The sequence below is a fragment of the Typopeltis vanoorti genome, chromosome 22, assembly GCF_054136105.1.
Source record: "Typopeltis vanoorti isolate ZY-2024b chromosome 22, IOZ_Tvanoo_1.0, whole genome shotgun sequence".
Classification (NCBI taxonomy): domain Eukaryota; kingdom Metazoa; phylum Arthropoda; class Arachnida; order Uropygi; family Thelyphonidae; genus Typopeltis; species Typopeltis vanoorti.
Window position 1 is genome coordinate 24,712,259 of NC_143570.1, and position 20,961 is coordinate 24,733,219.

General features: G+C 35.5%; 1 protein-coding gene across 3 annotated transcripts in view; it reads right to left on the reverse strand.

Annotated features, from left to right (window-relative positions):
* Positions 1 to 20,961, reverse strand: part of Sting (transmembrane protein sting) — a 200,996-nt gene that overhangs the window by 1,580 nt on the left and 178,455 nt on the right. For 2 of the 3 annotated variants that reach the window (XM_090412034.1, XM_090412033.1), the window contains exon 8: positions 12,449 to 15,443. The exons of the other annotated variant lie outside the window; for it this stretch is intronic. In XM_090412034.1, coding sequence (XP_090268160.1) covers positions 15,367 to 15,443 — 77 coding nt within the window. In that variant the 3' untranslated portion in view covers positions 12,449 to 15,366. Of the gene's footprint in view, positions 1 to 12,448; positions 15,444 to 20,961 lie in introns of those variants that run through there. 3 annotated transcript variants of the gene reach the window in all.

Below are 20,961 nucleotides of genomic sequence, written 5' to 3' on the forward strand. Positions count from 1 at the left end.
TGTATTCTAAGTTTACAAACTTTTATGGGTGAGTATCACATTAAAAAAAAAAAGAAAAAAAAAAAGTGAGAGGCTAATGATGAAAAATTGTGGACGAAATGAGCAATTCTGAAAAATATGCACAAAAAATTTGGCTATAAAGAGAGAACCCATCAAAATCAGATTAACAGAATAATACTTCAGAAGATAGTGTGTGGCCTTTCAAAAATTCTCAAAAAAAGTAACCGTTTTTGAATGTATATATAGTAAAATGCATGTGTTTGTAAATAAACAGATTTAAGTACCAAAATTTTTTTCTTCATTTTAAACATTGCATTCAATATTCATAATTAAATGAAATCCTTTACCTTAGAGCCATTATGAAAGAGTCATATAGTTATTCTAAGACTCTGGGCAGACTGGCTGAATTTAGATTCATATAAAAATTTGTTAGGCCATTCCAATACTTGTTATTAATTAGGCCATTTGCTGGGGTACAAAGGACGGAATAAAATGTGAAAATGATATGTTGCAGTAATCTACTCTTGTTGGATGGAATTTAATAAAATTTGGGATTTAAGATACAAAAAAAGTCCACGGGATTTCGTTTTGCTTTCAATCAACACATTTTGTATTGGTGAAATGATACAGACAGACATCAATAATTCTGCACAGGATGGATTAAATTTAATGAAATATGATAATTAGGATCTGTATTATAATCTGTCAAATATTTTCAATTTAGTTTCCTTCCAGTCATTTGTTGTGACAAAATTAGATAAAACAAAATGATGTCTCAAGAACATAAAGCCAAAAATGGATTGACATGTCATAAACATACTCAGTGGATTTTTACTAAAGTACATTTACTTGGTAGAGTTGTTTAAAGAACGTAACTCTGTCTGAGACATGAAGTTCTTCAAAAACATTGGAAATACTGACAATAAAAATTTCACTGTAGTCAATAAAATACCATCCTTATATAAACAATTATAAGAGCTGTCAACTTAACATTAATGTGGTGAAATGGATTATGGTACTGTCAGTTGCTTTCAAAGTTAATGTTAAAGTAGCCCTTGATTCATGATTGCTGAAGAGATGTGCAGTTATTAGCAAGATGATTTAATAACAGTAATGCATTTTTTTTTTTTTTTTGGTCATAACTAGATCATTTCACTAGCAACATTAAGAAAACAAAATTTTATTTAGAGCTGCTTAATTGCAGTGCATCCCATTATGAATTATTCACCTGAATACTGAATGAATAAGGATGAAATTTTAACTGATCTAGCTTATTTCTGTATTGGCTAAAACCAGTGAGATATGATGGTACAATAAGGATGCTGGGGCATCACCTAGGAAATCTTCACTAAATAGCGTGCATAATAGCTGAACTATCTTACTTGTTCTATAAATTTTTGCACTGAGATTGTATCTTATGTTTTCCATGTGTTTGCCTATTTTCTCTTTCTATCACAGACATTCATACCAAATTTCTTAGAGCAGTTATTTAATAAAAGGCTGACATTAATGTCTCGAATTTTGATATCAAGTTAAATGCCACTTTCATTTCACACCAAACAGATGATGGATAACAGTGGAGATAGTATGCACTCTTATCTTATGCCAGATTTTACATCAAACCATATTGCCATACATTCTTCAACTGTTGATTTATACTTTGAGTATAGGCTTTATATTGATGTGAATAATGTTCCATTTACATCATATATAAGTGTGGCAATTAGAAGAGCATTATCATGTTTTTTCCTGATCTATGAAACTTAAATATATTATTATTATTATTATTCCTGATACCTCCAAGGAGTCCGAAGACTCATCGCGGGAGGACATCTTCAACTATCTCTACACCTTACCTCTACTACGAATCAACGCCATCTACTGCCCACCTCCAACACCACCACCACTAGTAATTTTTGTCTGTAAATTGCGTGTGTTCTGAAGGGCCGATTTGTATGTATGCGGGATGAAAAACCCGAGTTTCCGGGAGAAAAAAACCCTGCTACCCCCGTATGAGATCAGCTAACTCACCATCGATTGAAATCGACCAGATAAAGATTCCTCCCGTCGCGACGAGAATCGAACTTAGGCCTATTCCAATCGAAGGGCGCAATGTACCGTCGTTCTTCCAATTGCGCTACGGAGGCGCTTATATAGATCCATTATGTTCTCATGATTTCTTAATTCTTTGTCTAAAAGTAAAATATGATCCTACAAATTCCTGTTTGGCCTGAAATTTTTTTTTCCAAGTTTTTATTCCACAATTTTTCTTAACAGTAAGCTTGCATAAATCTTACTTGGAACACTCAATAGGAAAATTCCTCTGTCATTTAAGCCTTCAGTTTTATTTCCCTTTTTCAAAGATAAATACTATGAGAACTCTGGTGCAATCATCCATAATTCTGAATTATGCAGTATAGCCACTATATAACTTTTATTCTTCCATATCTGAGCATTTCTGATAAGAAATAAGCAAGGCAATGCTCTCAAATATCATCTGCTTCAGCTTCCTTTCTTTATTCAGGTTTCTGATGGCTTTTTTCTTGCCTCACAATTGCTACATATTTCCTGATTGTACTTCTCAGAATATTTACTACCCTTGTTCTGTCATTGCTTATCTTGTAAAAATTTTTCAAGATAAATTTTTTTAATGTGACTTTCATCACATAAGGTGGTAAACCTATAGTACATTATGACTGAATGGGCTGAGTTTTTTTTTCTTTTCTTTTTATTATTTTTTATTGATATCTTTTACATAATTCAGAAAGTCTGCTCTAGAAACCAAACATGGAACTTTTTCAAACTCAAACTTGAGTTTGGAACTCAAGCTACTTTAAATCAATAAGCAAGGCAATGCTCTCATCCTAAACAATGCATTCTTCTCCACTAAAAAATCACAAAGCATTCCAAGTCCCACAGCAGGATTTGAATCAACAACTCATTGTTTGATGTTTTAAGGATCCTTGTGACATAAAGACTGAATAATATAAGCACGTAAACACAAGAAAGATATTTAATTAACCAAATATTTTGGTCTGGAAAAAGCAGACCATCTTCAGTGGCACTACAAGAACAGTTTAAAAAAAAATACAAGGTGGAATACTAACAATAGATCATTTAAAAATAGAACAAGCCGCGTGATGTTATATCACTAAGTATTAAAGGGAATATTATTAAGCAGAGACATGATTGAAATAAAGATATTAATTAATAATATTAAATAACAAAATTAATATGAATTAATGAGTTATCCTGATTAGACTTTCCCAGATTTTTGATATAGATATACAGTCATTCCGATTTATAAATAGATCCCATTATAAATTTGAATGTTTATTCAAATTTATAATGGGATCTATGCTTGCCTCTTACATAGATTACTAATTTCCTTTCATAATCTGCTTTTGCTTTTCTTACCACACTAGTTAAGTTTCTGGGCTGAGCTTTACACTTTTCATGTGCCTGCAGGTCACCTTTCTCCTTAAATTCCCTCCACAGTTGTTTCTTTCTTTGCAGCTCAAGCTTAATGGTGTTATGCCATACTCCTTTTGTAGTTTTTTTGGAAACTTTATGCCAGGCGCTCTGCTTACCCGAATTGTGTCTAAAATGTTGAATCTCTTCCAAAACTCTCTGATAGAAAAGCTTCCATCTTTATCAGTTGCTTCTATTAACATTTCAAACATAATCTCTTTGAGATAATGTGCTTTAAATGTCGCAATCACACCCTGATCCATTGGTTGTAAAAGAGAAGTTGTATTTGGAGGTAAAGAGATCATTTTTACATTAGAGCAAATGTAAGCTAGTGATGAGGAGTGGCTAGGTGCATTGTCAATTATCAGAAGTACTTTAAATGGAATTTGTTTTTTCTCACAATAAAGTCTCACTTCAGGAAGAACAAAGTGATGCATAAGCCAATCTTCAAATAGGGAACCCATTGTTGGAAAAGTGAAAGGGTTATAATTAAAAAGAAAACAAAATAAAAAATCAAGTGTAGTTGAAGAAAACTACGAATAACACACTCACGTCGCCAAGGCCTGTTCTGATCATTACATGCTGTGTAATTCCCCGTACACACCCCTAATCGCCTTTGCAGCACACAATTTAAAATAAAAATTCCGATCCAAAAAAATTCTTAAAGCAGGAATTTGTAAAGTGAGAACTACCTATATAGTATTTTGAACAGCATTTCACTTAGTGCTTTCTCATATGTCTTTTCCACATGTTATCTTATTATTCCACATCTTATGCCTTTTCGACATTTTATGTTTTTGTGGTTTCTCAACTAATTGTTTTAAAGTGAAGATTCTGATCCGGATAACCAATATTTTGCCTGAAATTAGCTTGCAGTTATCCAAGTGTCACTTCAACAATTTTTTGTAGCATCTTCCCATGCTTGCATAAATCCTTCCTGGAACACTCAATAAGGAAAGTTATTCTGTAATTTTCACATTCAGTCGTATTTCTCCTTTTAACAGAGGGGCATAAGGGATAGTTTCTAGAATCATCTAGAATTCTTCTAACAAGTCTTCTAAATTAAGCAGTGTAGCCACAGTAAAACTTTTATGCCTATATATTTGAGCATTTCTGGTCTAATATCATCTACTCCAGCTGCATTTACACACTTCAGGTTTTTAATGTTTTTTTTTTCTACTTTGCATATTGATTGCAATTTTCTTGAATATTTTCTATCACTATTGTTCTGTGATTACTTCTTTCATTTAGAAATCTTTCAATTATTACTCCAGACATCTAAAATATCTTTACCTTCAGTTTTCATGGCGCTGTTATCCTTTTTGATTCTTTTACAGTACTCCTTCCTCCATTTCTAAGCCCCCCCCCCCAGTAGTCTCCAGGTGTTTTGTAGGAATGTAGAAGACATTTATCTTCTATATTGCTACCAAAGTCTTCCCATAACTACTTTTACACAACACTTTGCTTTTTTTATATGCACATGTTGACTTATTTACTAGTAACTTTCAATATGCTTTCTTCTTTTCCAGGGGCTGCCTGCCTCTTTAAACTTCTTGCATCCACCATGTAGTTCTAAATTTTCTATCCTTGCAGACAACCTAACCTGGCTGAATCGATCAATGTTTTCTTGAGAGTTTGTCAATGAGTATTCAAATTCCTTCATTTTTTCTTGGATAATATTTTTATATTTGAGTCTACAGTTCAAGTCAAAGTCAATGAGACTTCTTATTTCTTTCTTCTCTCCATGTAAATTTTATGCACATGTGGCATAAAATGACTGTGGTATTAGTAACGACTTGTCCATTGGCTGTCTGATAGGTATTAACAAGTTGTGTAAGGGAGAGCAATATTCCAGAAGAGAAAAGTCACTAGTGGTGTGCTTTGGGAATTTGTTTTAGAGCCATTGCTGTTTAACCTGTATGTTAATGATATTGGGGAAGATTCAGTTGTTTACAGATGAGGAAAACTTGGGATTAACTATGAATAAAGAAGATGCTGTGACCTTACAAGAAGACTTGAAGAGACTGAGTGAATGGGCGCAGGAATAGGAATACCAATTCAATGTTGCAAAATGTAAGGTTTTAAAATTGGGAAAACAAAGATAGTATGTAGAAATTACTCTCGGTGAGGATATATTGTTAGAGGTGGAGGAAATAAGAGATCTTGGGGCGATGGTGGATAAGGATCTAAAATTTAGAGGACATATTGCCAAAACTGTGAGGACACCCCAACAAATTCTGGCAATGATGCAGAGGACAATGCTGTATAAGGAGGGTGTGAGCAGGGGAGTGTGAAGCAGGTTTTTTGCATGGAGTGTTGTGAAGGATTGGAATGCATTGCCTGAGAGCACAAGAAATTCTCTACATTTGTCTCTGCAGAGAACTTGAATGTGTTTAAGGGTATGATGAGCTGTGTGTATGACAAAAGGAACGTCCCAGATGAGTCTGTGACTCCATGGAATCTTAGGATAATAATAATAATAAAATAATAATAATATACCAAGCAGAAATCCAGTAGGTACTATTATTAATAACTTTCTTTCTGATCCAAATTTCCACAGACAATCACAAACATCCATGCCCATGGAGAGATTCGAACACGCACCAAGCCAGGCTGGCAAATATGTTTGTATTATTTTATACTCTGATGTTTAGCAATCCAACAAGGACCAACTTTTCCTTTTTTTTTTTTTTGTCAATGACTTTTTTCAAATGATTCAAAGAATTCCTCCATTTCTTCCTTAGTAGAATCTTCCATAAATTCCTAGGCAGAAATTTGTCAAAAGTCCCAATTTGATACTTGCTTACATCACTCCACTTGATATTGCCTGCCATTCAAGATTACATTTGTGTTTAGTGTTGAGTACTATAGCTACTCCTTCTTTTCCCTGATCATTACCTGAATATACCAACTTGCATTTGTTATTTAGAAGAATCTTGCTGTTTTTGCCTTCTTTGTTTCATTAACATCAATTATGCCAACCTGGTACTTCACCAATTCTGCTGTCAGTTACATTTCCTTTCCATCGATGTCTCTTACAGTGATAGTGACAATTCTGAATTATGCTGATGGTGATTTGGAGTTTTGTTCCATTGACTGTTCCTTGTTTAACTAGGTGATGCCCCATCCAGAATGAAATGCCATCATGCTATACCATCATTTTGTTTTAGTTTAAGCCAATAAAAATACAATTTGATCAACTAAATTCCAAATTACCAATCTATCCTTATTCGTTCAGTGTTCAGATTAGATATCTAATAATGAAGTATACCATAAGAAGGTAAAAAGTAGATATCAGGTCAGAAACCCCATTTAGTTCTTCTCATTCCTTAAAAGGCTACACTGAGGTCTCCTTCCAGTTATCTAGCTTTGACCCTTAGGTGACTCTAAAATATATATATATGTTAATAATAACAATCCTGACTATTAAATTATTTAAGGAATTCAGAAATTCAAGGAATTCTGTGTATACATCACGTATACAACTGTGTATACATTGTAACAATTCTCTCTCTCTCTCTATATATATATATATATAGTTCGACCACAGATGAGAGAATCCTCGACACTTCTGTGCATGGCAGAAGAAGACAAATCCATTTTAATAATAGGATAATCAATCCATTATTTGATGAGTGTTTATTAGCACATGATTTCATGTGTTGCTAATGAATTCGTACATCCCTTATTCTTTGCTTCCCTTCAACATGAATTGACTCTTCTTGGCACTCTGCCAGCTACAATTCTCTCAACTGTGGACAGACTATAAAATGTTAAAATTGATTAATAAAATGTGTTGTGTATCATAATATTTCTATTCAGGTACTGTTGGTTCATTTCTGTTTACATCTTTTATTTCTTTAAGAATTTTAGACACTCCTTTATATACCTTCAGTTTAATATCAAGTCATAAATTATATATTAAAAATATACAGAAATATAGTTCAAGAGAGCAAAGTATGATTACATACTGTACATTTAATTTCAAGTTAAAAACTGTAAATATTCAAAAAAATATACAAAAACGAAATCACAAAGTATAAACTTTTCCATTTTCACATTGTTATGTATACAAACAGATATACGAATAACCTCACTCAACACTGTAAAAAGCACAGTCCACTATTAAAATCTTAATCTGAAGATAAGATCATGAAAAATGGCCACACAGTGCTGATGATAATGTATACGAAAGGCCTATTTTTTTATTCTCTTAAATTTTTCAGAGAACTTTTGATAACATCCATATGATAAGAAAAAACACCTATCTTATATTTTTAGTTATAAGCTCTTAATTATTTTTCTCTTCAGGACTGTCTTTTCAAGAACACTACTAAACTGTGGAATCATAACATCTCATCAGATTGTCTGTCAGTAATTTAAGAGAGATCTTGATAACACTACAATGCTAATAACTGGTAATTAATTCACGGAATTAACAACGCATATAAAGTAAATTAATTAAAGATAACTTTAATGAATCACTTCTATATTTCGACAATGTCACATTGTCATCTTCAGGAACATAAAGATATGGTATGTGCACTAAAGGAACTAATAAAGCAAATGAGGAAGAAATTAAGACACTAATTTTGTTCCTAAAGTCCTAATGGTGCCCTCTTGCGGGCTGATTTGGTAGTCTTGGCCGTTGGGCTGAAGTTCTCATAATGAAGGTCTCCCAAATTTGGGGCAGTTTCATGCAGCCAAATTTGTTGAGGTTAGGAACGTTTTTTAGAGCTGCTGAAGATTCTTTGAATAATCTTTTGTATTTAAACTTGCTGCGATGGATTATTTTTGTCTTCTTCCAACGAATTTTATGGTGGGTATCTAAGGCATGGTCTGCCAGCCCAGAGCGGCTGTACTGGTGAAACCGGATGTAGTCTTGGTGTTCTGAAATCCTGATATTTGTTGTTCTGCCTGTTTGGCCAAAGTAGAACAATTTGCAGCTGCAAGGGACCTGGTATACACCAGGTAGGTCTAGGGGGAGTGGTTGGTCTTTGGTAGAGCGGATAAGGGATGCCAACTTTTTATATGGTCTGTAACAGGAAGTAAGGCCATATTTCTTGAGGATATTAGTTATTTTTTCAGAGGTGCCCTGGATGTAGGGGATAGTGATAGACTTGGTGTAGTCTTTATTGTTGAGGGGGGGAGGGGGGTTGTGGTTTTCAGGTTTTAGTATTTTTTGGATTTTTTTGGGGTTATAGCCATTGGCTAAGAAAGTGTTGAGGATGTGGTTTAGTTCCATAGTCAGGGCCTTGTCATCTGAGCAGATTAATTTTGCCCTGTTATATAGTGTTTTTATCACCCCATATTGTTCTGAGGGGGGGGGGGGATTGCTGGTGAATGTATCTGCCAGTGTGGGTGGGTTTTCTGTAAACAGAGAAAACCAAAGATCCATCAAGCTGGCGGGTGATTAAAGTGTCTAGGAAGGGGAGGGGGTGTTGTTTTCCTCTTTTTCTAAGGTGAACTGGACTCTGGGATGTTGGTTGTTTAAGTGTGTTAGGAAGGAGTGGAGTGAGTCTGAGCCATGTGGCCAAATAGCAAACACATCATCCACATAACGAAGCCAAATAGTGGGTTTTTGTGGGGCGGAGTTTAAGGCTTTTTCTTCAAATGTCTGCATAAAGAAATTGGCCAAGGGTGGGGAAAGTGGTGAACCCATGGCTGTCCCCTCTATCTGTTTGTAGAACTTTCCTTGCCAAACGAAATAGCCTGAGTTCATTGTGAACTGAAATAGGGCTGAGATATCGGGAGGAAACTTGGCTTGGATGAGCTCAAGAGTTTCTTTGAGTGGGACATTAGTGAATAGGGAGGAGACGTCAAAACTGACCATTATGTCAGTGTGTTGGAGTGTGAGGTTTTCTATACTGGCTTTAAAGTGGGCCGAGTTTTTTATGTGTGATGGTGTGTTGCCAGTGTAGTGTGTGAGCGTTTTGGCTAAATGTTTGGCTAATTTATATGTGGGGGAATCAATGCCATCTACTATGGGACGTAATGGCACATTTTGTTTATGTATTTTTGGGAGTCCATATAATCGGGGGGGGGGGGTCTAGAGTTATAAGGTTTAAGCTTGTTGGTGACTTCCACAGGCCAAGAAGTGACTTTCTTAAGGAGTCTGTGGATAGTTCTAATCTGGGAGCTGGTCGGATTATATTCAATGGGGAGGTAAGTAGTACGGTCTCGTATTAAAGAATTTAGCTTACCTTTGTAGTCTTTTTGATTGAGTACCACAGTGGCGCTTCCCTTATCAGCTTTGGTGATTACTATTTTTTTGTTGTTTTTTAATTCTTGTAGGGCTGTATATTCGTTTTTGGATAAGTTGGATTTTGGAGGTTTGGCTTTAGTGAGAACACCGACTACATCCAGTCTCACGTTGTTGGCGATATGGATAGGCAGGTTGCGAATTCCACGCTCTATTTGGATCATGATTTCTTCAGCAGGAATCCTTTTTGGAGCTAGGGCGAAATTGTGACCACGTGAAAGTGCGGTGAGTGCTTCAGGCTTTAAAACTGCCGACGAGAGGTTGACTACTGTGTTAAGTGGTGGCTGGGGTACAGAAGTAGAAGTCTTGGTCAGGTTTTCGTATTTTTTTACGTGCCGACTACGTATTTTTTCGAATTCCTTTCTTGCCGATGTGCATGATATGTCATGAAGTATCAACCATAGATCAAGGCCGAGTGTGTTAGAAAGCTCTTCCTCTAGCGCCCGTACGTTTTTGTTTTCGTCGGCAAGGAGAACGCGCATCGCGGTAATTTGTTCTCTTAACAGGGCGAAGCTAGTGCGGTTATAAATGCGTAGAGCTTTCTCGGAAGTGAAACGGTGCTTCAATTTGACACAGTTGGGAATCACTTTGTTATCCCGGCAGCGTTTTAGGAACGTCAGGCGATTTATTTGCCTCGATATCTTTAACACAGTAGTCAACCTCTCATCGGCAGTTTTAAAGCCTGAAGCACTCACTGCACTTTCACGTGGTCACAATTTCGCCCTAGCTCCAAAAAGGATTCCTGCTGAAGAAATCATGATCCAAATAGAGCGTGGAATTCGCAACCTGCCTATCCATATCGCCAACAACGTGAGACTGGATGTAGTCGGTGTTCTCACTAAAGCCAAACCTCCAAAATCCAACTTATCCAAAAACGAATATACAGCCCTACAAGAATTAAAAAACAACAAAAAAATAGTAATCACCAAAGCTGATAAGGGAAGCGCCACTGTGGTACTCAATCAAAAAGACTACAAAGGTAAGCTAAATTCTTTAATACGAGACCGTACTACTTACCTCCCCATTGAATATAATCCGACCAGCTCCCAGATTAGAACTATCCACAGACTCCTTAAGAAAGTCACTTCTTGGCCTGTGGAAGTCACCAACAAGCTTAAACCTTATAACTCTAGACCCCCTCGATTATATGGACTCCCAAAAATACATAAACAAAATGTGCCATTACGTCCCATAGTGGATGGCATTGATTCCCCCACATATAAATTAGCCAAACATTTAGCCAAAACGCTCACACACTACACTGGCAACACACCATCACACATAAAAAACTCGGCCCACTTTAAAGCCAGTATAGAAAACCTCACACTCCAACACACTGACATAATGGTCAGTTTTGACGTCTCCTCCCTATTCACTAATGTCCCACTCAAAGAAACTCTTGAGCTCATCCAAGCCAAGTTTCCTCCCGATATCTCAGCCCTATTTCAGTTCACAATGAACTCAGGCTATTTCGTTTGGCAAGGAAAGTTCTACAAACAGATAGAGGGGACAGCCATGGGTTCACCACTTTCCCCAACCTTGGCCAATTTCTTTATGGAGACATTTGAAGAAAAAGCCTTAAACTCCACCCCACAAAAACCCACTATTTGGCTTCGTTATGTGGATGATGTGTTTGCTATTTGGCCACATGGCTCAGACTCACTCCACTCCTTCCTAACACACTTAAACAACCAACATCCCAGAGTCCAGTTCACCTTAGAAAAAGAGGAAAACAACACCCCCTCCCCTTCCTAGACACTTTAATTACCCGCCAGCTTGATGGATCTTTGGTTTTCTCTGTTTACAGAAAACCCACCCACACTGGCAGATACATTCACCAGCAATCCCCCCCCCCCCTCACAACAATATGGGGTGATAAAAACACTATATAACAGGGCAAAATTAATCTGCTCAGATGACAAGGCCCTGACTATGGAACTAAACCACATCCTCAACACTTTCTTAGCCAATGGCTATAACCCCAAAAAAATCCAAAAAATACTAAAACCTGAAAACCACAACCCCCCCTCCCCCCCTCAACAATAAAGACTACACCAAGTCTATCACTATCCCCTACATCCAGGGCACCTCTGAAAAAATAACTAATATCCTCAAGAAATATGGCCTTACTTCCTGTTACAGACCATATAAAAAGTTGGCATCCCTTATCCGCTCTACCAAAGACCAACCACTTCCCCTAGACCTACCTGGTGTATACCAGGTCCCTTGCAGCTGCAAATTGTCCTACTTTGGCCAAACAGGCAGAACAACAAATATCAGGATTTCAGAACGCCAAGACTACATCCGGTTTCACCAGTACAGCCGCTCTGGGCTGGCAGACCATGCCTTAGATACCCACCATAAAATTCGTTGGAAGAAGACAAAAATAATCCATCGCAGCAAGTTTAAATACGAAAGATTATTCAAAGAATCTTCAGCAGCTCTAAAAAACGTTCCTAACCTCAACAAATTTGGGTGCATGAAACTGCCCCAAATTTGGGAGACCTTCATTATGAGAACTTCAGCCCAACGGCCAAGACTACCAAATCAGCCCGCAAGAGGGCACCATTAGGACTTTAGGAACAAAATTAGTGTCTTAATTTCTTCCTCATTTGCTTTATTAGTTCCTTTAGTGCACATACCATATCTTTATGTTCCTGAAGATGACAATGTGACATTGTCGAAATATAGAAGTGATTCATTAAAGTTATCTTTAATTAATTTACTTTATATGCGTTGTTAATTCCGTAAATTAATTACCAGTTATGTCTAACCAACGTATAAGTCTTACCACTAGGTACAATGCTAATAAGCAATAGCAAAAATATCATTCTTGGACACTGAGCCACCTAACTTCTGACTCCTTCGAGAGTAAGGCACCATTAGAAGCATGTTGTGTGTGAGAGAGAGAAACAATATATGCACTCTCCCCCCTCTATTTTACCAGATGTAGCAGATATAGCTTGATCAACAAATGCTGACTCCATTAATTTGACACTAACTGTTAATAACATATAATCATCAAAACATTCAGTTATGATCACATAAAATAAATTAACAAAAAAAAACAGGAAAAATATTTGATGGTGAGTACCTTAAACTGCCAATGTGGGAGGAAATTTTCTAATGTTGTTTGAGTTATTACTATTTGTATTAATTTTATCAGTTTACATAATTTGTATTTCAGATTTTAATTATTGAAATTTAAGGATTTAGTGGATCCATTCAACAGTGGCATCCATTCATCAGAAAGCTCAGTGCATATTGAGTTCAGGTTAATCATAGCTTTCAATGTCATTTTCTGTCTGTTCAGAAAACAGTGCTGTCTACTGACAAAATCTAAAGATACATGAAGTTAGTTTTCATATTATTTTTTATATGCAGAAATCATCAAGAAGGGTATGAAAATCAGAAGAGGCTGCAGAATGCATTAAAATACTGTCCATGTTAAATTTGTACACATTTTCTAAGAAAGGAAACTGTTTTGTGTTTACCTTGGGGATTTAAACATTTTTTTTTGATAATCCAATATAATAAATTAAATAAAGTTTATTTTATTGAAATAACAGAGTTAAAATCCCTATTTCAAAAAAACAGTTTTAACATTACTTTCAGGAAAGGAGAGAGAGAGAGAAGAACTGCACAGATTTAGCTTGTACTTCTGGCCTTAACATAAATTAGCCTGTTCTTTTTGTAGTTTATGTTTGGTGAAATGTGGTTGCAAAATTAAGAAAAAAACTTTTTAAAGAAAAGCTTAAAGAACATAATCATCATACAGATGCTGCATATCCATTCTACAAGTATGAGGGGTGTCTGAAAAGTTTCTCGGCCTAACAATGAAAAAATGAATTTATAATTTCAAAATTATTTTTATTTTTCAACATAATCTCCCTTAAGAGATTATTCCAGCGATGCTCCAATGCCATTATCCCGTCCCTGTAGTGGTTCTTGGTAAGATCTGCAAAATACCCCTCCACAGCTGCAATCACCTCTTGACTCAAAGTAAAAAGGTAACCAGCGAGGAAGAGTTTTAGTTTTGGGAAGACATAGAAGTCAGAGGGAGCTAAATCTGGAGAATAGGGTGGATGTTCCAACAATTCATAGTGCAGATCCCTTAATTTTCCCATTGCCAAAACAGCTTTGTGGGCAGATGCATTGTCTTGATGAAAAATGATTTTTTTCTTCTGCAAACCGAGTCTTTTCTCACGAATTTTTTCTTATAGTCTGATTAAAAGATCGGAATAATATTCCTCAGTTGTTTTTTTACCCTTTTCAAAATAATTAATAAATAAAATGTCTTTAGCATCAAAACACCGTTGCCATGACCTTTCCTGCTGATGGAACTGACTATGTCTTCTTTGGCACTGAACAATCGGCTTCTGTCCACTGTTTTGACTGCTGTTTGGATTCTTGTGTGTAATGGTGAATCCAAGTCTCATCCATAGTAATAAATCAATGCAAAAAATCAGTTTTATTCTTATTAAAACGGACCAAGCGCTGTTTAGAGATTTTCATGCGAGTGCGTTTTTGATCTGTTGTGAGCAAGAATGGCACCCATCTTGTGCAAAGCTTTTTCATATGCAATTCTTCATTCAAAATATATCCTACACACTCTTTTGAAATGCCTATAGTCTCAGCAATTTCATGCACTTTGACTCGCCGGTCAAAGTGAATGAAAATCCAATATCATATCGTGCACTTGATCAATGATTTCTGGTGTTGTTACACTTTTTGGACATCCTTCAGGTGGATCATCTTCAAGGCTGGTATGGCCACGGTTATACTCGGGCAGCCCATTTTTTAATTGTTGAAAACGAAGGCCCATAAACTTTTATGAACTTCAAATGAATTTCTTTTGGTATTAAACCTTCTTTTACGAAAAATTTTATAACCACACAATACTCAATTTTATCCATTTCAAGGGATATAAACAACACTTTTGCTTCAGACAGCTGTATAAAATAAAACTACTTGATAGAATGGCTTCCAATTTCACATGGATACTTATAATAATAATAATAATAATAGATTATTATTATTATTATTATTACATAACATCTGCAGGGAGTCCAAAGACTCATCGAGGGAGGGCACATACTCCACAACTCTCCATCTCCACCACAACTATGTTCATCATCTACACCAACGGCATCTACCGCCGACCACCACCACCATTAGTATTTTCACAGACAATCACAAACATCCATGCCCACGGCGAGATTCGAACCTGCAGCCTTTTGGCTGGAGAGCAGATACGCTAACCACTCGGCCAACCAGGCCAGCAGATGTACCAAACTTAGAAAAAAAAAAAAAAATCTTGCCAATAGTGTTGGCATGTATGGTCGAGGCTGAGAACTTTTCAGACCACCTTCAAGGGTTTAGGATCAGTGGTGAAATGTTAATCACTATAGTGTCGTACATTTACGTTATAGGAAATCACTAATTTCACTAAAAAATATAATAAAAAACATCAATAATAGGTTACTTAATATTAAATAAAAAGTATGACTTATTAAGGGAGAAGTTTGGATGAAATTGACGCTACACATATATTACAAAATAGCTTTTAGAGCATGCACACTCAATATGTTATAAAATAATAGTTATCACAATAAATATCACATAATTTCAGACTATGCATTCCTAAGCTCTTCCAAATGGTCTAGAAAAATTTTTGACAAACAGTATGGATGTCCATTTTCATCATGATCTGATAACAAGAAAAGAGAAGAAAAAAAAAAGTATTATCAACATAACATACAGAAAATAAATTATGAAATGCCATCTGAATTCATATGAGATCCAAAAAAATTATACAGGAAAACCCCGCTCAATGCGAATTCAATATGCGCAATAATCAGCATGAAATGATACTATTTCCCACTTTATGCGAGTGATTAGTCAGTTAACGAGATTTTTCACGCTATGCAAAATTTTAAGTTACATGAAATTTTTTTGTCGCCAATCTGCAGCGAGCGGAAAAGCTGGAAGTCATTAAGAGACATGAAAGTGGTGCTAGTAATACAATGAATGTGCAAGACCTGGGATGCAGTGAGTCTACAGATTGGGCCATATTAAATAAGAGCAAAGAATACAAAGAACAAGAAAAAGTTGCTACTGCTTCTTTAATGCCGATCACCTAAAATAGAAGCCATTTAATGATCAAGATGGAGCGTCTTATATCACTCTGGATTGAGGATTATAACCAAAAAAGAATACCTCTCAGTACAGGGAATATTCAGGCAAAAGCTCTCAATATTTTTACCTCATTGAAAAAGACCAAATTTTTAGAGGAATGTGAACACTTTACTGCAAGTTTAGGATGGTTTGACTGTTTTAAAAATCAAGTTGGACTGCATAATGTAAGAAAAACCAGAGAATCTGCTAGTGCTTATAAAGATTCTGTGGCCAAGTTTCCTGAAGAATTACAAAGGATAACTCAGGAGGGTGATTATGACGATTGACAAATATTCACCGTCAACGTAATTGATCTCTTTTGGAAGCATATGCCAACAAAAACTTTCCTAGCTAAAATTGAAACATCTAAACTGGGATACAAAGTATCTAAAGATCAGCTTACGCTTTTATTAGAAGGCAATGCAGAAGGCGACTTTAAACTCAAGCCTATATTAATTTATCATGCACAAAATTCAAGATCTAACATTATTGAAGAAATCAGCACAATTGGAAAAGAACTTGGATTTAATGAACTGAATAATGAAGATATGAGAAATTAGCTCGATTCCCATTCAGAACAGTTAAGCAAGAAAAAATGATTTCATTCAACTAGAAGAACAGCATGCATATGAAGAAGATAAGGAATGCAAAGAAGAAGAGAATGTTACAACTAAGAAGCTAACTGCAAAACAACTTGAGGTAGTTTCCAATCACATTGAGTATGCTAAGGAAATTGATGCTGATTCTGATATGGAGCGAAGCTTTGAAGTCCACCAAAATTTTCATAAAGCAATCACCAGCTATCTCAAATTGTATTACAAGATGAAAAAATCATGATTCAAACAACTTTCCTTGTTTTTTTTTCTAAAAAAGTAGATCAATCAAATGTTTAGATATTAAATAAAATTTAAGCAATTGATTTTTATCAACTTTGATGAGTTTATCCTCTAATATAGCTTATACTGTAATTTTTTTCTCCAAATTTACGCTAACTAATGGATGAATTATAATGATTCCTATTGCTTATTGTATTGGCTTAACGTGATTTCGCTTAGCGCGCATTAATTGATGGATTAATTAATCACGTTAAGCGAGGTTTTCCTGTACTTCAAAATTTTTGTGATTTTTTAATTTAATTACAACCGAAACCATTTTCTTACTAAAAGATTCATTAGAAATTTGAAATCCACCACAATATTTTGTGCTGTTAATGGGACTGTGTTTTCCAAATCATTTACCAGAAAAAGTTTACATGATTTAAAATTGTTATAGTGAACTTCCACTTAGTGTGAAAAGGATGGAGTGGTAGGGTGATTAACTGAAAAGTTGTTTAATCTGAAGTTAGGCTCTTTGTTTAAAGATACAATATATAAATTAAAAAAAAAAATACATAAAATACAGCAGTGAGTTATTAAGCATAAAAACAACTCAATTACAAATATGCAACACCATAATAATCTTCACACATATATCTGTTGAGTTTTTTCTAGGTGCAATGATGATGTATATTGCATTGCCATACAGCTCTCCATTTTTAAATAATAAGCATCTACCTGTATATATAAAGAACAGTATCCTGAGGACCAAAACAATGCTAACCACTAAACCCACATAGTAGCATTCATCTCGTGTTTAAACATTGCAATGTGTGGTAACTCCCTTTAATATGATGATTTAATAGACAGCAGCATTTACCAAAGGGAATTTCACTACTAAATTCATTAATCCTTAAAGTTTAAAAAAACATGAAAATATTGCTGATTCATTTTCAGATAAAGGCAGTTAATTCAAAGAGCACTGGAGAAGGAAAGTTCACTATACAGAATTTTAATTAGTTTTAGATTCTTATCAATTTTATCTTATCTCAAGCAGCATGTGAAAGAAGGAACTCGAGGTCAAAGATTGTTGGATTTGCTCATAGCATCAGAAGGGATCTATGTTAAGAATATGGCTATTTTACTACCAATTGGTGACAGTGATCATGCTGTTCTTTCTTGGGAAGTATCTACTTGTATTGAAGCTTCGATTAAATCAGGCTACATGCTAAATTACAAAGCTGGAAATTATGATCAACTTAGAAGAATACTATCTTTGGTCCCATAGTATCAGTTACTGAATGGAAAAAATGTCAGCAATGCATGGGAATCTTTGAAAAAGTGCTTGAATAAGGCGGTATCTGAATGTATCCCTAGTGTTCGAAGAATAAATAGGTTGGGAGTGAAATGGATGTGCAGCCTTATTAAGCTAGAGATCCACAAGAAAAGTTTATGTGGAAAGAATATCATGAGAATAAGAGGGAGATGAGTTATGAAATATATAAAGTTCAGGCCATAAAAGTAACAAGTATTGTGAGAAAAGCGAAAATGGAGTATGAAAAGAAATTGGCCATGCAAGCTAAAGGCAATCCAAAAGAATTTTATCGTTATGTCTCAAGCAAAAGAAAGAACGAATGTGGAAGAATAACTTTATTGAATGCAGATGGTACACAAGTGTCGGAAGCTAAAGAGATTGTTCAGTTAATGAGTGCTCACTTTGCTAAGATATATCAACCAGGTGTATGTAGCATGGTGCTACTGCTACGTTAGATGAAGAGTTACGGGTTCATGAAAATGAGGTTGAAGAGCTCTTGCATAACCTGGATAAGAATTTGTCAATAGGGACAGATGGAATATCTGCCCATTTGTTAAAGGATTGTTCGGCTGAATTGGCTAGGCCTTTCACACATTTGTATAACTTGAGTCTCAGCTCAGGAATGTATGATAGTTCCATTGCACAAGGTGGTGCAAAAACTGATGTGTCTAACTACCGACCTATTAGTATCTCTGGTGTGGTAGTGAAGATTTTAGAGATGTTGGTAAGAACTTGCATACAGAAATGGGTAGAAAAGCATTCTATACTATGCAGGGAACAGCATGAGTTTACTAAAGGAAGGTCATGTTTTAGTAATTTGCTATTTGCTCATATTTTATAACAATGTTACAGCAGAGTTGGATAAAGGGAATGGCTACACTACGATAATGCTGGATTTTTCTAAGGCATTTCATAGGATACCACACGATAGGCTGTTGTGTAAAATGGAGAATATGGAACTAAAACATAATCTACTGACTTGGATCAGGGAATGGTTGACAGACAGATATCAAAAAGTGGTATATAGTGGGTGTAAATCAGCCAGATTTAAGGTAACCAGTGGTGTACCTCAGGGTTCAGTTCTTGGGCCGTTATTGTTCAATCTATACATTAATGACATCAAGCAAGGTCTAGCATAAGATTTGCAATTGTTTGCTGATGATGCAAAGATAGGCAGGGCAATCAGGGATGCTACTGATATTCAGAAATTACAAAATGATTTGAATAGACTGGAAATCTAGGCTAACAAAAATGGCTGTCAGTTTAATGTTATTAAGTGTAAAGTTATACACTTTGGTGTAATTAGAGTTCCAGTGGCATATTATATTAGTGGGATTATGCTACAAGAAACTGAAGAAGCAAGGGATCTTGGTGTATTGATGGATAAGAATTTAAAGTTCAAAGGTCACATAGCAAAAGTTGCAAATACAACTCAGAGGATAATTGGTATGTTGAAGCAAACCTTGACATGTAAGGATAAAGAAGTAATTTTGCCTCTTTATAAGGTTTTGATAAGACCACACTTGGATTACTGTGCACAGATTTGGTTTCACAGGTTCCAAGGGGATAAAGAAGCAGTGGAAAGGTGCAAAGAAGAGTTACAAAGATTACATCTGGATTATGGGATTTAGATTATGAGGACAGATTGCGAGTATGTGAATTACAGACTCTGGTTAACAGGAGAAAGAGGGGCAATATGATAGAGGTCTATAAACTTTTGAATGGGTGTTATAGCATTTCAACTGATGAAATTTTTCATTATATGAAAGGCGGGGAGAGAACACGGGGGCATCCATGGAAATTAAGGTTGTTCTCAGTCAAGAAAGGGTTAAGAGCTAGGCTTTTCTCCCAGAGAGCAGTGAGTAAGTGGAATAATTTGCCCTTATGGGTAGTGAGTGCATCTAGTGTGAATGAATTCAAGGGTAGGTATGATAGCTGGGTTGGGTAATTTACAGCCTTCCTCGATGAGTCCTTGACTCCCTGGAGGTCTTAGATAATAATAATTTTTCCTCTATCTAGACAATTATTTATCCATTGGTGTCTTATCCAAAAGTTTGTGCATTGCTGCTGCACTTTTAGAGGAGTTTTAAGGACTTTAAGACAAAGAGAAGCTATCATGATGAGTGTGAAGGGAAATGAATAAGATTATTATAACAAATATCCACCAAGTCTGCTGACTCTCTGGATATTTGTAATAATAATAGGTCTCAGCAAGCAACATATATGTCATATTAAATGTTCAACTCATTTACACTCCTAGCATGCACAGTACATTTTGACAATGCATCACACTTGAAGTAAGTTGACTTCATTGGCTGAGTAGTTAATGCACCCATTTTTAACCAACAGGCTAAAGCTTTGAAACCTGCCATGGGCATAGACGTTTGTGATTGTTATTAGGTGAGAGATGAACTTCATCACCTAGTGTAAGACTGTTGCACTGTTGGAAGTTTGAAAAAGTTCCATGTTTGGTCTCTAGAGCAGGGTTTCCACACCATGTAAAACATAAATTTAAAATGCCAAAAAATCAATAAAAAAAAAAAATTATATAATAAAAAATCCTTAACATGCCAGGTTTGTAAGTTTTTGTTTGTGGGAGACACATAAAAAAAAAACTAAATAATCTGCTTCTTATTCCTTTCTAAATTCTCATTTGCTATCCCACTCACCATCTGCTCAATGCACAATCCCTTAAGACTTTAGATCTAAAGACAAAAGATCTAAAGTCCTAATTTGGCACCCTCTAATGTAAAAAGAAGTACCATAGCTATAGCGATTAGGAATTGATCTTAAGATAAGTCTCCCAAATTTTTGGCAAATTAATACAACCATACTTGTTCGGGTTAGAAGAATGCTTCATATCCATGGCTAACTCTCAAAACAATCTTTCTGACCTGCAATGACTTCTATATAGCACACTG